Genomic DNA, 14510 nt, shown 5'->3' on the forward strand with positions numbered 1-14510 from the left:
ATCCGAGAATGAGAGATACCTTGACTGTGGATCTTTGGACTGCAGGACAGACTTCGATTCCTTCGCTGCACCGCTACTGCTATACTAAGCTCATTGCTGGTTCGGATGGAAGTCTCAATGACTATGTCAACTTCACCAGTCATACGCAGAATCGGGTCATCTCACAACAATCAAGATGTCCTTCGGAGATGGGCTCTCATGAATATGTGCTATTTGGATCGTTAAGGTCTGGAGAAAGACTACAACTATTCAATCTTCTTGGAGCCTTTTTGTCCGCTGAAATTGACTTCAACTCACCTGCAACAGCTCTGCTGTTTCGTTACGCTATTTCTCAAGTGGGCACAGCGTGCTTTGCTTCGCCGCTTTATCTACGCGAATCTCAGATTGTATGGGAGGATGAACACTTCAGTAATTCTCTACTAGATGCCCTGGAGAACGCGTTCTTGAAAATCGAAGCCAACTTCAAAGAAGCAGCGGCTGCGGCAATATTGCTTGGGGTGGCTCTTAAGGCTTTGTCATTGTCATCGTTTGCTGAAATTGCGACGCGCTGCACTTGTTCTCCAGATTCGCCAATCCGCTCTAGGTTGGATACGCCAGATGAACAAGCTCTACGCCGATCAAAATAACGCTCATGCTGACAACTCTATTCTCAGAGATCTGTCACATCAGATCTTGACTGTTTGTATTCTTTGTCGCCGCACCTATGGTGTCGATACAGAGGCCCAGCCGTCGATGTTCTCCGACCATGATGCTGTGGCGGACTATGTAGAGGCTTCAGTCCACCTACACACACATCGAAAGTCCCAGTCTGACACAGAAGGTCCCAAGAATGAAACGGAACTTTTGAATGATGCGTGTCTTGGGCGGCGAAACGAGAAGCATCTCCTAGTAGCCCTTCAGCTCAACGAGTCAGCAATCACAGATGGTATCAAGAGATTCTGGGCAACTGCAATGTTCACCGACAAGTGGCAGCTTGTACACCGAGATGATTCTTCCTGGATCTCGAATCGGGCTTCTTCTAAAGTCGTGCACTATAATCTCGTCACGGGTAGCCTCGTCTCTGGTCAGGCAATTTCTCAGCTTCCAACTGAGTACACATCCAGCCCTCTTTCCCACTCTATCTTTGGAGAACTTGACCTCGATGTCTTTGCCGCTGATACTGACGACATGGAGTATGTGTCCAAAGATGATTTTCACGGCCATCGAGTTTATTTTGGCATACGTGGTAATGTCATTCTTATTTGTTCGCAGAGCAACGATGAGACCTTCGAAGCAATCCAGCATGACCATTTCGAGCAGATATTCCACGAGCAATTGTGGAGAATACTACTCCTTGGATGTCTTTGAAGGACGGGAGAGTGGACTTTCGTTCTAGGGAGCGACCTTTCCGCTCAGATGGATCTGACTGGACTCTCATCACTGCTGTCAAGTCAGAGTCCAAGACATGCATGTATGCCAACCAGAAGCAGCTGATAGATACCCACAGTCAAGTTGGCTCGATCATCTGTAACGCCCTACGGCCGATTGAACAGTCATCTCATATCGTGGTCATGTTCTGCCAAACCACAACAATCGAGATTGAGCTCCCCCGCTATAATTTGCACTTTTTCGTCGACTTCAAAGGTCGAATTGTTTGCAAAGAGCTTTCGGCCTTTGTTGATTTTGACCAAGAACTAGGGACTCTGCATGGATTCCAGTCTCGTCTGATTTTGCGGATCATGAGCAAGATTGCAGGATCGAACTTGAGAACACTTCTTATTCCACACGGCGACGTAAAGCATAACAGCAGCACCTCCTCATATATCTGCTCGAGTCCGGTTGGACGATACTAATTCTGTAACTTTTTCTCAATTCCGAGTTGATGTTAGACTTGGACAGTTGGTCAGCCAAGATCTGGAAGCCCATCTTTACGAGGCATACCCGCATGCCATCACCAGCTTTCCAAAATCTGATTATCTGACTGGCAGAACTGGCACTGAGGAGAGCCTGACCGCTTTGTCAGATCATGTCTGTCGCATCTGCCAACTATTTTCCAAATGTGCGCAAGCTATATTGTCTTTGATAGCTCAATTCACTCTAGGGCGGAAATTCTATCCGCCTCATCTCAAGACTATGCAGACTGTCACTTTCGACAATGTTCTCCCTGCTATGGTTCAACGCGACATCTTCTTTGGAACAGTCCATGAAATTATCGCCCACAACATGAAAGCAGATTGGTTGTTTGATGCCAATGTGACTGCCATACCGTACAAGGGAGACTTTGGACTGTTGGATAGATCTCATCACCGAACACGCAAGCTTTTCCCAAGCGAATCTGTGGCATCAATGTCTCACCCTATGAATGACGAGGATTATTGCTCGCGGGATCAAGGGTTGGATTGCAACTTTCGCGCGTCAGCTGACATGGCTGACGTTGTGGAATCCTCGGAACCCGCATTCGGTGTTGATACGTCCTGGAACAGCAAGATACAAACATGGCAAAAAAGTCAGTGGGTTCAACAAGGATTTTACATTCAACTCCTTCTCGAGTCTGTTAGGTCAGGACTTTAAAGACATCTTTCCTCCCCTAATGGGGTTTTGCAGATCGGCCTCTACCTCAAAGGAGAGTCTCATGTTCGTTCTGTCGCTCTTAGCGTTTGAACAGCCCGCCATTGGCGAACAGTTAAGAGCACTCCTCGCGTTCGCGATCTCACCCGCGCTCAGGGATCTGGCGGCTCCCGGACACGATTCCTACGACTTGAGAGACGGGTATACACTCAATCGCAAGGAGATTTTGATGCTCCTTTCTCAATGTGAGCAATCATTTATCCCCAGCGAAACTTCAGAAGTCGATGAAGACGGAATCGCAAAAGAGCAACTACGGTTTCAAAAAGAGCTGGCAGCTCAGCACGAATCAATCCTAGAAGCTTTGCGCGAAGCCTGGCCGTGTGATACCGTTCAGTTGCCGGCGAAGCAAGGCCTGGATCACTACAAAGTTTTAGAGCTAGAAGCGCTTCTGGATGGGATGTTTGCAGTGTGGCACAAGAATTACCTTTTCTTGCAACTCTTGGAAGATTATGATCGGAGGCTGAAAGCTTTCAGCACCAGCAGGACTAGCCCGGATATTTCTGACACTATTGTCGACTTTGAGCACACCACCTGTTTCTCGCCTCAAGATATGCACTTTTCGCTGCTTGACCTCATGGCCATGACGCCAATCACCGTTGTTGACTTCAACGAGAGCAGTCCCACGGGCTTCGACGGCGATCTGTCACAATTGGTGTCTCAACAGGTGATTCCTACACTTCTGGAGTCTAACCAAGTTCGTTCTAGCTGGGAGGATCTAGAAGATATTGTTGAAGAGCTGTCCTGTGATTCTTCCGTAGCTGTCCGCGAGTATGGGCAATTCTTGGGAAACAGTATCGAAACCATGCAGTCCCGATCGGGTCAAGCCCAACCGAAGACGAAGGTGCCTTCGTGCGAGACTCTGACTCAAAAGCTCGAAGAGTCTAGAGGTCACATTGCCTATGTCTTAGCTCGAACATGTACGCTTTTACGACCACGCCTTCCTTCCTGTCAGGGTCTGGTTACCGCTAAAATTTGGCCTCAGGTTTCTGAGTTAGATTTACTCCAGCTCCTCTCAGCCGAGCATCGAAGAAAGTACCTGCTTGTTGGATGCCCGTTCTGCTCCAGTTTGCAAGAGAGATTACAGCCGCTCAGCGCGTGGAAAGATTACAGAAGTTTCTCGACATCGAGGATGCGTTCGCTCTCAACAATGAGTTGATAAATCCTGCGCATTCCACATGGTCGTCTGAGAAGCGGCCTGACTGGCTGCTAATCGAATGCCAGAACAACTTTCTTATTCGTCCAGTCCAGATTCAGGTGGCAAAAGAGTTGCTCAAACCGGAAAATGGGACCGTGTTACTGAGTATGGGCGAGGGAAAGACAAGTGTAATTCCGAACCTAGTGGTAACGGCACTTGCTCAAGGCTCACATCTAGTTCGGGTTATTGTTCTGAAGCCTCTCGCACAGGAAATGCTCCGACTTCTATCACGATCTCTTGCAGGCTTGGCGGGACGAACCCTCTACTATCTGCCATTCTCGAGACAGACTACTCCAACTGCGGAAACACCACGGCGATTAATGAGTCTGTATCAGGAGTGCCGTCAAACCGGAGGAATACTTCTTACTCTACCCGAGTATCTGAACTCGTTTGGTCTTATGGGAATCGACAAGCTGGCAGCGGACACACACCATATTGCTGCTGAACTCATCCGCGTTCAGAAGTGGCTCGATTTCAATGCTAGAGATGTCCTCGATGAATCTGAAGAGTTGTTAAGGCCTGCATACGAGATTGTTTACACGAACGGGGAAGCAAACCTCCTTTCGGGAGCGCCGGACCGCTGGAATGTCTCCTTGGAGATCTTGGATCTAATTCAGAAGAAAGCGAAGGCGCTCTACACCGAGTTCCCAAAGGCCATTGAAGTCGAAATACAAAGACGGGGCTCGTTCCATCACGTTAGAGTGCTTAGTGAAGACGGCACAGCCGCAGTGGCAAATCTAGTTGCCACGGCCATCGTCGATGGGCAGCTTCTAAGCCTTTCTCTCGGTCACTGCAATCCGGATGTTCTTCAGGCCATCGGCTCATTCATCCTCAATGTCGACGTCGAAGACGCGCAATTGGAATTGGTGGCTCAACACTTTCAGAGCTCTGCTAAACTTGATCTGGTCTACGTCGCTAGAGGATTCGTTTCCCACCAGATACTGAGCCACACTCTTCGCAAACGTTGGAAGGTAAATTATGGACAGGATCGGACTCGGGCTTTAAGCGCAGTTCCATATCGCGCAAAAATCAGTTCCATCGCCCAGTGCTGAATTTGCCCAGCCGGATGCATCAATCATCCTGACCGCGCTCTCCTTTTACTACACCGGCATCCTTCGCCCAGATTTGAGGAGATGTCTCCTTATTTTGCTCAGATTGCCAGACCCTACCGATGCTTATGGTAAATGGATGAAACATTCTGGTCTCCCGGGCAAATATCGCAAAGTAAACTCTATCAACCTAGACGATGCTTCTTGTGTTGATACTCTGTATGACCATCTCTGTTACAATAGTGGGTTGATCAATTTCTTCCTCCGACATGTCGTCTACCTTTCAGAAGCAAAACAGTTTCGATACAAATTATCCACCTCGGCTTGGGACTTGTGTAGAAACGCTGGAGTTCTCACGGTGGGCTTCAGCGGAACTTTGTGACAGCAAAATACCAATCGTGCAGAAGGATCTTCCGGAATTAAGACACATCACGGCCTCTACTCTGAGCACGCTGCTACGACACGAAAATCGGCAGTACTTCTGTGCTGCATCACCGTCTGGTCAGCGTCTCGTAACTAAGAAGCTATTGCAACGTATCACTGCAGACGGACCGGTCGACGTCATTATCGATGTCGGAGCTCAAATGCTGGAGGGAAGCAAGGAAATAGCCCATTTATGGTTGCAGATCAGTCCCCAAAAGATGGCAACAATATTCTTTTCGGACAACGATGAGAAGATGGTCTTGAGTCGTGACGGTTCAACCGAACGACTTCCATCATCCATCTTTAAAGACGAGCTGAAAAGCTGTCTGATCTTTCTCGACCAATTTCATACAAGAGGCACAGACTTTCTGCTCCCAGATAACTTTGCCGCCGCTGTTCTTTTGGGACCTGGAATCCTGAAAGATAATCTGGTACAAGCTTGTATGCGGATGAGGAATCTAGCTGTCTCTCAGCGAGTCAGATTCTACGCTCCTCCAGAGGTTGATCAAGCAATTCGAAGTATTACCAAAGATCCATTTGGAAATCTTGACAGCTTACATGTTGTTCGGTGGGCAATTAACGAGTCTTGTCTTGCTCGGAAAAAGCAAGACCCACCGTACATAACTCAAGGTCTACTGCACTCACGGCGGCGACTTGCTGCAGATCGTCACGTTTCTTCCGATGGAAAAATTACGAAGCCCGAGCAGTATCTGGACACTATTCGAGAACAAGAGTGGCGTCCTGTGTCTGAGCTGTACTGTGCGAGCGGACCTCACCGAGCAGAGCTGCCGTTTCAACCGACTTTAGAAGAGTCACAAGACTCTGTGATCCAATATCTGCGTGCAGAATTTGAACGAACTAATGTGGTGGAGTTCGAGAACAGTGGAATCACACAAGAACAAGAGCGAGAAATATTGCATGAAGTTGAAGAAGAGAGGGAGGTGCAACGTCCTCGAGAGGTTTGGCCTGCCGTCCCTCAACACTGTCAGAGACTATTGGACTTCATTCGAAACGGGACACCTCTCACTGGTCCCCTGAGCTTCGTCCGTGCTTCGAGATCCTGGAGCATACCCGCCTCGTGCTTTATTATCATCGAGATTTTCCGGCCCATGTCTTGGTGACCAGAGATTTCATGCGAACCGTCCAGAACAAGGACGATTCCCCTGAAGATGATTTCTTGAGACCAGTACAGTGGGTCGTGAAGACCTCAGAAATAGAACGGCTCATCATCATCAGCCCGCATGAAGCTGACGTGTTTTTTCAATCGATTCGGGAATCAACCTGGGCTACCATGCATATGTATCAAGCTCGTACCTCTCGAGGTGTGGTTTCCTTCGATGCATTGAATATATGCAAGCTTCCAGCGAACACCGCTTCTGGACAAATCACCCCGCAAGCGGTGGCCCTGCTTGGCCCCTTCGCGGGTCAGTTGTACTTCTCTTCCTTCGAGCACTACAAGGAATTTATTGATATGCGGCGGGCAGGCATCGAGTGGACGCATACTCATATGGGACGAGTTCTCAATGGACAGATCTTGCGGAGACAGAATTTCGAAGAAGATGAGGAGGAAAATATAGTACAGGATACGGAAGAGTTGAGTCTTGATGGGGAGGATGAGACAGAAGAGTCGGAGACTGCAGAGTCAGAATAAATTGCGTTGGGTGGTGTAGCGACTATTCGCAGGTTTCAGGCACGAAGACCAGGTTGGTTTCGCTTCTATCCGACTGGTCTAACTCAGATGGTTGGAGGAGTCCATGGATGGAATGCTTGGGTGAGGAAAAGTTTGCTGAGGGACCACAAAGGCCTATGATGGCCATGCTCACGTTGGTAGCTGTGTCCACCATTGCCCTGGAAATATGCCGAAGAAAAGAAAATTATCCAAGACAAAAAAAAAAGAGAAAAAGAAAATCATATGACAATAAAAATATGTTTGAGTAAAAGCCAGTCCTCCCGCTTTCCTTCCATGCCTCTTAGAAAAATCATTATCGATGCGAAGCAGTCCGCAGGCCCACTGGTCTCCGCGGGTCGTTAGAACTAGGGAATCACTAGTGGGGGGTAATTGGCTAGCCAGTTAACTGGGTAGTTAATTTGGTTGAGGAATGCAAGGAAGCTATATACAAAAAATGGCATTTTCTCTTCTTTTCTTGAGAAGTCGAGGATAGAGGTCTAGCACAGCAGTAACGCGCGAGAAGTAAAGTACTTGTCACCATTCTGAATCATTGGATTGTGCGGTGAATTAGCCGTCTATTGCTGTCATAAGTCGACCGTTACGAATGGAGCATCTACTATAAAGAAAAGCAGGCCCTATAATTGAGGCAGAGAATTCATTCCGAAGCGTCTGGCTTCACACATGTGCCATCGCAGCCTTGAACCACGGCCCGTGTCCCCGTCCTCAAGACTCCAGTGAAGAAACATTAAGAGACGTATCGTCCGCCGTCAACATTGAATCCAGCACCACTGTATTAGTGAGGATTAGCTATACCGAGCACCAATCGCTGTTGTCAAGTAAGCACCTACGTAATATAGTTTGCTTCATCCGATGCCAGAAACGCTGTCATATTGGCGATGTCTTCGGGCTCGCACAGCCGGCCGAGAGGTAGGGTCGCTAGCCGTTTGGCTCTTCCCTCTGCGCTGTCAACACCGCCGTACACCCGTGGCGCCCTGTGCAGATTACTTAGTCGGTGCATTTTCAGAACTGTTGCAGTGTTGCTTCACTCACATTGGTGTGTTGCCGAACGAAGGTCTCACAATGTTGAAGCGGATACGATGTTTGGCATATGCTCCGGCGAGACCTTCGGTTGCCTGTCACAACGCTCAGCCGAGAACACCAAGCTTAGTCAGGGAGTGGTAGGTACAGTGTCAAGGGCTCCTTTGCTGGCAGTATACCATATCGTACTTGCTCTTGGTCTCTGTGAGCCGATACTACCAATGTTGATAACATGCCCCCGGATACCTTTCTCGATCCAGAAGGGCACGACGACTTTGACCGTGAGATATAATGGCTTGACATTGACCTGCCAGACTCGATCAAAGTCCTCTTCAGGAACAAGATGTGCGTCGGCGCCCAGGTGGACGTAGCCAGCGCAGTTGACTATGGTGTCTGGGATTGTAGAGAATTTGTGCTGTGCCAACTGAAGAGCCTCACGCCATGTTTGCTCAGACGCAACGCTGGCTGTTAAGTGGGAAAATGTTCCTTGAGGGACCAACGTGGCTGTCTCTTCATTTCCAGCTTGGTTTATGTCGATGCCGAGGACACGTGCTCCTTCAGATGTCGCTTTCTTGACAATCTTCAAAGTTCACCGTGTCAGAAGATTGTGGCCACGGGTTCATATCAAGGCCGTCAACTTACTCCCCTTCCAAACCCGGACCCTGCGCCGGTCACAATAATGACTTTGCCCGCCAGTCTTCCCATCTTGTTCGAATTCTGCGATGAAAAGTGTCAACAACAATAAGCCTCTGGGCAGATACGCTCGTCTTCCACATCAATAGCAAGCAGAAGATTTGTTATATGATGAAATAATCAAATCTTCGAGTGTAAATCGAGGTAACTTCACAAGGTCGGTTCGCTACTTTGATCCCCACACGATCTACTCCATCCGTGCGGGCAGCGCAACTCGGCTACCAGGCCAGCATTGCCGTGTGCCGGCATTCGAACTGTATATTTCCCCGTTTTTTCGGTTATAGATCCTTCTTTCCGAGCCCATGAAGCTGTTGGTGATGCCGGCTTTCGAACCAACGCGGCTGCAATCTAGTTAGTTAGCTTGGACACAGGCAACATGCCTGCTGGTGTGGTTATGAGTAAAAGGTGTGTAGGGGAGAAATCGCAGCAGCAGCTGAGAAGCTGGAAGATATAGCCAAGCGTGGGGTCCCAGCAAAGGCATTCGACAGCAGGATCATCACTACATGCGATGTTTACATCTCAATGCTATGTCTGGCTTTGCCACTGTGTCTGCCTGACTACCCTCGATGTCGGGAATAGCCTCGACTCTGACTTGTTCCCACACAGCTTGGACGCATCTACGTTCACCTTCAGATAACGAGTGACTACACGGCTACTTTTAAGCTTCAATGTCCTGGACATTGGAAAATTGGTAGGCTAGAAACAGAACCGGTCTGGAAAGCCCCGCGGAAATCTCTCAAGAACGTCCACAATGTCTTCTCCCGCCATCCGCGAGCCTTCCAATCATTAGCTTGCTCGGGGTATATGTCTACCACGCCCTCGATAGTGTCGTCGTGTGCTGCAATAAAGAAAACGTTGTCCTGTCCATCGGCTTCTTGTGCATGGGCGATCGTTCTCAAAGCCTCATTGAAATCACTTGTGATCACAGGGTCGAAAAAGGATTGATTGACGTTGCGTCCGCGCGACGTTTGAAGAGACTCGAGAATCTCAACCGTGGCAGTCTGGCGGTCTGCATCCTCTGCACCAATGGAGGCTGCAGCCGATGCAAAGCTCAGATGCTTGGACGGTCGAAGTTCACCGCCGTGATGAGTTAAATCACCCCCAAGAAACACAAAAGTCTCTGGGTTCGATGTGGTGCGTACGAGGCCCCCCAGGTGGCCAACGGCGTGACCAGGTGTGTCGAGCAGGTAGAGTGAGCCATCGCCGAAGTAATCCATGGCTCTCATCTCCCCTACCTGCACAGTCTCTGGGCCGTCGAAGTTGATCTCTCGCAAACGCCTACCACTATTATAGGGATGAGAATTAGCAATTCAGACAGGGGCCTGGTCAATCGCTCTAAAGACCACGGTCTAGCTGATGGCCGGTGGCTAAATCGGGGTGATATACTTACTCGAGATCTTTCTGTCGGATTGGTGATTTCGGACCTGCCGGGTATGCCGGAAGAAATTCTTTGGTGAACCCCGGTCCGACGAGGAGATCAGTAGTGGAAGGGAAATGCTGGATGTCGCCTTGGTGATCCCAATGCCAATGGCTGTCGAAACGGTTAAATCAGTGTATCAAATTCATTGTTGTAGCCAGAGATGTTCCCTAGGCTCATAAGAGAGTGGGCAGTGGATATTTGTTCGCTCACCTCCAAATCACGGCCTCGATATCCTCAAGTTGCAATGGCCGGCCTGCCTCGCCAATAGCGTTGCTATGCTGCAGCAAAACCTCAGCGGTGGTCTTTGGTACGTTGATAACCCAGTGTTTGGACTTCAATCTATCCGAGACAATGGGTGGGAGCGAATAGACGTCCTGGGGAATCCCGAGGTCGAAGAGCACCCTCCTCGTCCTGCCCGAAACCGTCGTCTCGACCAGAAACGACCAACTAGGGACTCTTGGGAACATGTCGAAAGTTGGGAGATGTGGCTTCACCAGATGGTCCGCTGGCATACCCTCGATGGTGCCGGTGGTATCGATGATCCACAACTTCGCTGTGGCTCCATGTGGAACAGGGAAAAGGTGATTTGTTGTACTTGTAGGGCACATTGTCTCAAGTATCGACGAAGATGGTTTCAATCTTCTCTAACGCTTCTGTGTGTGCAACGCAACCAACTTTGGGTTTTCGGGTTCTGTGTTTGAAAACGTGACAAAGAGAACATTTACTTCCGGAGCACGCCATGTTGAAGCCACGAGAGACCACTGTGTGGTCCGGCAATGAGACCCCGTCCCGCACTCAACAGTCGTGAATCACATAGCCGAAATTGGGATTGATAAAGCGGGGTTGATGCTGTCCTGGTCGCTGCTTCCCCCCCTCAATTGACATGTGACGAGGCTGAACTCCACAGTATAAATTTGACCCCAATGCTGTCCCAACGTTACGAACGCTTCACACGAGAGGTACGTATACAACAGGTACAACCTACCTTACTTGAAAGGAGCAGTACTGTACTGGGATAGAGCGAGCGGTGGTGTGATAAGAATCCCATGTCCCCCGCACACGGTATAGGGATATTGATGGCAGATCGAAGCGAGGCCAGGGCGACGGGGGAAGATGTTGTTGGTCTGCAGTTCTTTTGTTTCACAGACAGATAGGCAGTGTAATGGGAGAAGTTTGAAGTGGTGGATAGCGTTATGATTGGCTGGGGCGCCGACCCTAGACTATGGTTCTTCTTATATAGTCCTGGGGGACTATCCTTCATAGAATGAACAATCAACCAAGTTACCAACAGAGAGGACTTCCCCTAGTTGAGTGTGCGTGTTGGGAAGAGGCTATACCCACCGCCGTACGAGTTGATACCCATGGCTAGTAGCCTCGCCCCAGTTCAGCAGATGTACCGAGGAATTCAAGGAAGCAGTCAAGCAGTCTCACAAGATCGTTTACAGCTCGCTCTTTAGTATTTTCCGTTTTTCAGTGTCTGTCTCCGTGCTACCCAGGTATCAGCCCCTTTTGACAGAGTCGCTTTCCCTACCCGCATGAATCAAGACCTTGGGAGTTCATTGTGTGTCAAGTTGCCGAATATAGCTGACCCTATCCACCATTATCCATATTGCATAACGTCCGGCAACATTCTCAAGGTCGGGTCAGTTCCCCCTGGCAGATAATGGGTCTCTGGGACGAAGGGAAGGAGCATATCATTACCGATCTGGTCGTGGCTTTGGAAATCGAATAATGCTGATATATCAGACAGTCCTAACGACCAGGAGGATGGTTGTATGCTGTTCAGATCTAGAATAGGATCAGGCATGGGATCTAAAGGTTCGAATGTGTCAGCGGCGGGGACCGTTTCCGAAGGTTGAGCTTGAGGTAGGCTTGCGGGTGGCTGCGCAGGTGCTTCAACTTCAGTGACTCCATGTTGCGGTGATGATCTCATGGCGGAGAAGGCTGGGTTCTGGTTGAAGGCAGAGTCTGGAAGTGATGCGCAGGTAACAGTGACACAATCTGGGTCAGTCGAAAAGCGTCGCCGCTTCGTTGCAGGCCCTGAATCTGAATGATGTTCGGCGTTGGGCTGTTGGGCAGAGGCCGCCGTTGATGGCGAGACGGGGTATATTGGTGTATTCGGTGGCGTCGGTAAATCACTGAAGTCAATCTCAAGTCGTTCCATCTCATGCTTGACCACACGGCACATCAAATCGGCTGGATTGTAGATCCGAGACATCTCGCGCAGCTGCTCCATCAGCATATATAGATGGTGCAGCCCAGAATTACGTTTTCCTGTCTCTTTGCTGACTTTAATGGTTGACATTAAGGCCAGTAGAGCCGTACCTCCTTGTTGAAGAGAGAAGACTCCCGTCTCGCAAGTGCCAAATCTTTGCCGGTAAGCCGAAAAGCCCTGGGCGATTTTCATTGCCGCGTTCATAGTGACTGATCGAGCTAAGTGTTGGAGCGCGCCGCCATTGCCGCTATCGCTGGCCCCTGTACGGAAGACGTGTGCCTTCTCCATCTCTACTCCTAGTGCGTCCTCGTAGCGTCCATACGGACCATGGAGGTTGAGCTGAGCAACGTGGAATTGTTGACTTGATGAGATGTTAACCAAATCCAAAGCAGTTTTGAAAGAAATGACTTACTGCATTATGAAAAAAGGCGGGTGGCGTCTCTGAGATTTTCCTCCGTCCACGTAAGCCGTGCAGGAAGCATAAAATACCAACTCTTCAACTTTGCATCCAGTGCTGCAACGTCAATCAAACGATCTTCATCGGCAATGCTCCCGAAAGTCAGCCTCGGCTGTGCTAGCGCTTGTATCTTCGAACTGAGCTCTGAAAGCTCAAGCAAGGAGTCCAATATATGTCCGTGAAGATCTCCATTTAAACCTGTTGATTCATCCGTGGGTTTTCGCTGGAACAGTCCGGAGTCGTTCAGGCAAGAGACGCGGTTGGTCAAGCAGGACCTGGAAATATCGGAAATTTTCATGTTAGTTGGCCGTTCCACATATAATGCCCAAGCTTGATCGTATATCAGGCATGAACGGAGTAGATCTTTCCTAAATTTCGTCTCTTCAGAGGACAGCCCAAATCTTGAACAGTCTAGATTGAGTCCGAAATCAAAAGCAAGTCGGCAAGAGGTTGCTATATGCATTCCCGCCACGTCGTCTCTGCCAGACGCACATTCGAGGTCGCTCAAGACCAGCATTGCTTGGATGATTGTGAGACCTCGGGGATCTTCAAGTTCTCGATCCAGGAGGAATTTCGCTTCTCGTTGGAAAACACTGGAACTATCATTGAGCATCACCTGTTGCATCCCTGGCCGGCTCTCGTCCGCAAACCGAAAACCCATAGCCAAACAAACAAGATGGAGGAATACGGAATAATATGTCGACCCCCCACTGCTCTGGTCATTTTGAAATGCTTGCCGATCAATCACACATAACGTGTTATTGTACCTATTCCAGAAAAGGTCCATTATATAGCTCTCCAGGTCGACAGGAATTTCCGCAAGTATTCTGTAGGAGTGCTTGTCCAAATGCGACGGCTTGAGGGTCGCATGGTCATCCGAATTCAGATACCTCTTGTAGCACGTAGAGGGACTGAAGTAGTGGATACGCCCCTTTTCTCTGTCATAAATGAATCGGTCAGGTCCATAGATCAGACTCCATATTGTGCTTTTTCGGTTGGTCAGCTGGTGCGGCTCAGAAGCACTTCGTTGGCGGACCGAATTGTGACTGTTGATTGAATCCAAGCCAGCTGAGTCAGGCCTGAGTACATCTGATGACCGCTGAATAGACTCCAACACGGCATCGACCGAAGCGGGTGAGCTATGTACGCCATCTTGCTCCAAGCTCGTGTGCAGTTCAACGTCTGGGCAAGTGACTGGTTGAAATCGGGGCCGATCGGCCGTTGATCTTATATTCCTTGATGATTCTTTATCTCGCGGAGAGAAATTTCGCTGATGCCGCTGCGTTGGCTGAGACTGAGCAACACTTTGCTGGAATTGAGGAGGTTCATGCCCAGCCTCCCTTAGTCGCTGTTCGAGAATTTGGATGTTTTCGAGTAGTGAGTTTAGGTACACCTTGGACTTTGGTCTTGAACAGTTAATCTGGAGTTCTTACTTGTCAACAAGATGTTGCTGCTATCTACCTTTTGCGATCATCCAACGCCTGGAAGGTGCACTCCATGCCTTTGCTTTGGCAATAGTCACAGGACGATTGTCCGGAGTCCACGATGCACTGGATCATAGCCTGTATTAGTCGTGGGAGAGTTGAATCGTAAGATTTGTCTACCACCAACCTTGGTGCGCCGAATGCGACAGGCGGTACACGCCGCAGAGGCTCGAGATTGCGGATCTGCAGTGCGTGGAGTCATTCTCTAAGGCGTAGCGGTATAAGTACAATTAGTACCAAGTTGGGAACAGTAGAAACAG

At 49.3% G+C, this 14510-nt stretch overlaps 4 protein-coding genes across 4 annotated transcripts; 1 reads left to right on the plus strand and 3 right to left on the minus strand.

Moving 5' to 3' along the window:
* Positions 1–8: 8 nt before the first annotated feature.
* Z519_00903 (uncharacterized protein) lies at positions 9–6925 on the plus strand (the record flags this gene model as incomplete). The annotated part of the gene is made up of 9 exons (XM_016758660.1): positions 9–583; positions 654–1316; positions 1376–1817; positions 1879–2537; positions 2584–3524; positions 3599–4773; positions 4865–5209; positions 5256–6352; positions 6400–6925. 9 exons carry the CDS (start codon positions 9–11, stop codon positions 6923–6925), a joined length of 6423 nt encoding a protein of 2140 aa, XP_016625909.1.
* A 763-nt stretch (positions 6926–7688) lies between these two features.
* Z519_00904 (uncharacterized protein) lies at positions 7689–8686 on the minus strand (the record flags this gene model as incomplete). Its single annotated transcript, XM_016758661.1, has 5 exons — positions 7689–7731; positions 7792–7935; positions 7994–8076; positions 8130–8561; positions 8624–8686. 5 exons carry the CDS (start codon positions 8684–8686, stop codon positions 7689–7691), a joined length of 765 nt encoding a protein of 254 aa, XP_016625910.1.
* Positions 8687–9339: 653 nt separating this feature from the next.
* Positions 9340–10702, minus strand: Z519_00905 (uncharacterized protein; the record flags this gene model as incomplete). The annotated part of the gene is made up of 3 exons (XM_016758662.1): positions 9340–9958; positions 10065–10205; positions 10305–10702. The coding sequence occupies 3 exons, from the start codon at positions 10700–10702 to the stop codon at positions 9340–9342; spliced, it is 1158 nt and encodes a 385-aa protein (XP_016625911.1).
* A 992-nt stretch (positions 10703–11694) lies between these two features.
* On the minus strand, positions 11695–14452 carry Z519_00906 (uncharacterized protein; the record flags this gene model as incomplete). The annotated part of the gene is made up of 4 exons (XM_016758663.1): positions 11695–12670; positions 12799–14172; positions 14228–14316; positions 14378–14452. The coding sequence occupies 4 exons, from the start codon at positions 14450–14452 to the stop codon at positions 11695–11697; spliced, it is 2514 nt and encodes an 837-aa protein (XP_016625912.1).
* Between the last annotated feature and the right edge of the window lie 58 nt (positions 14453–14510).

The sequence above is a fragment of the Cladophialophora bantiana genome (genome assembly GCF_000835475.1).
Source record: "Cladophialophora bantiana CBS 173.52 unplaced genomic scaffold supercont1.1, whole genome shotgun sequence".
NCBI lineage: Eukaryota > Fungi > Ascomycota > Eurotiomycetes > Chaetothyriales > Herpotrichiellaceae > Cladophialophora > Cladophialophora bantiana.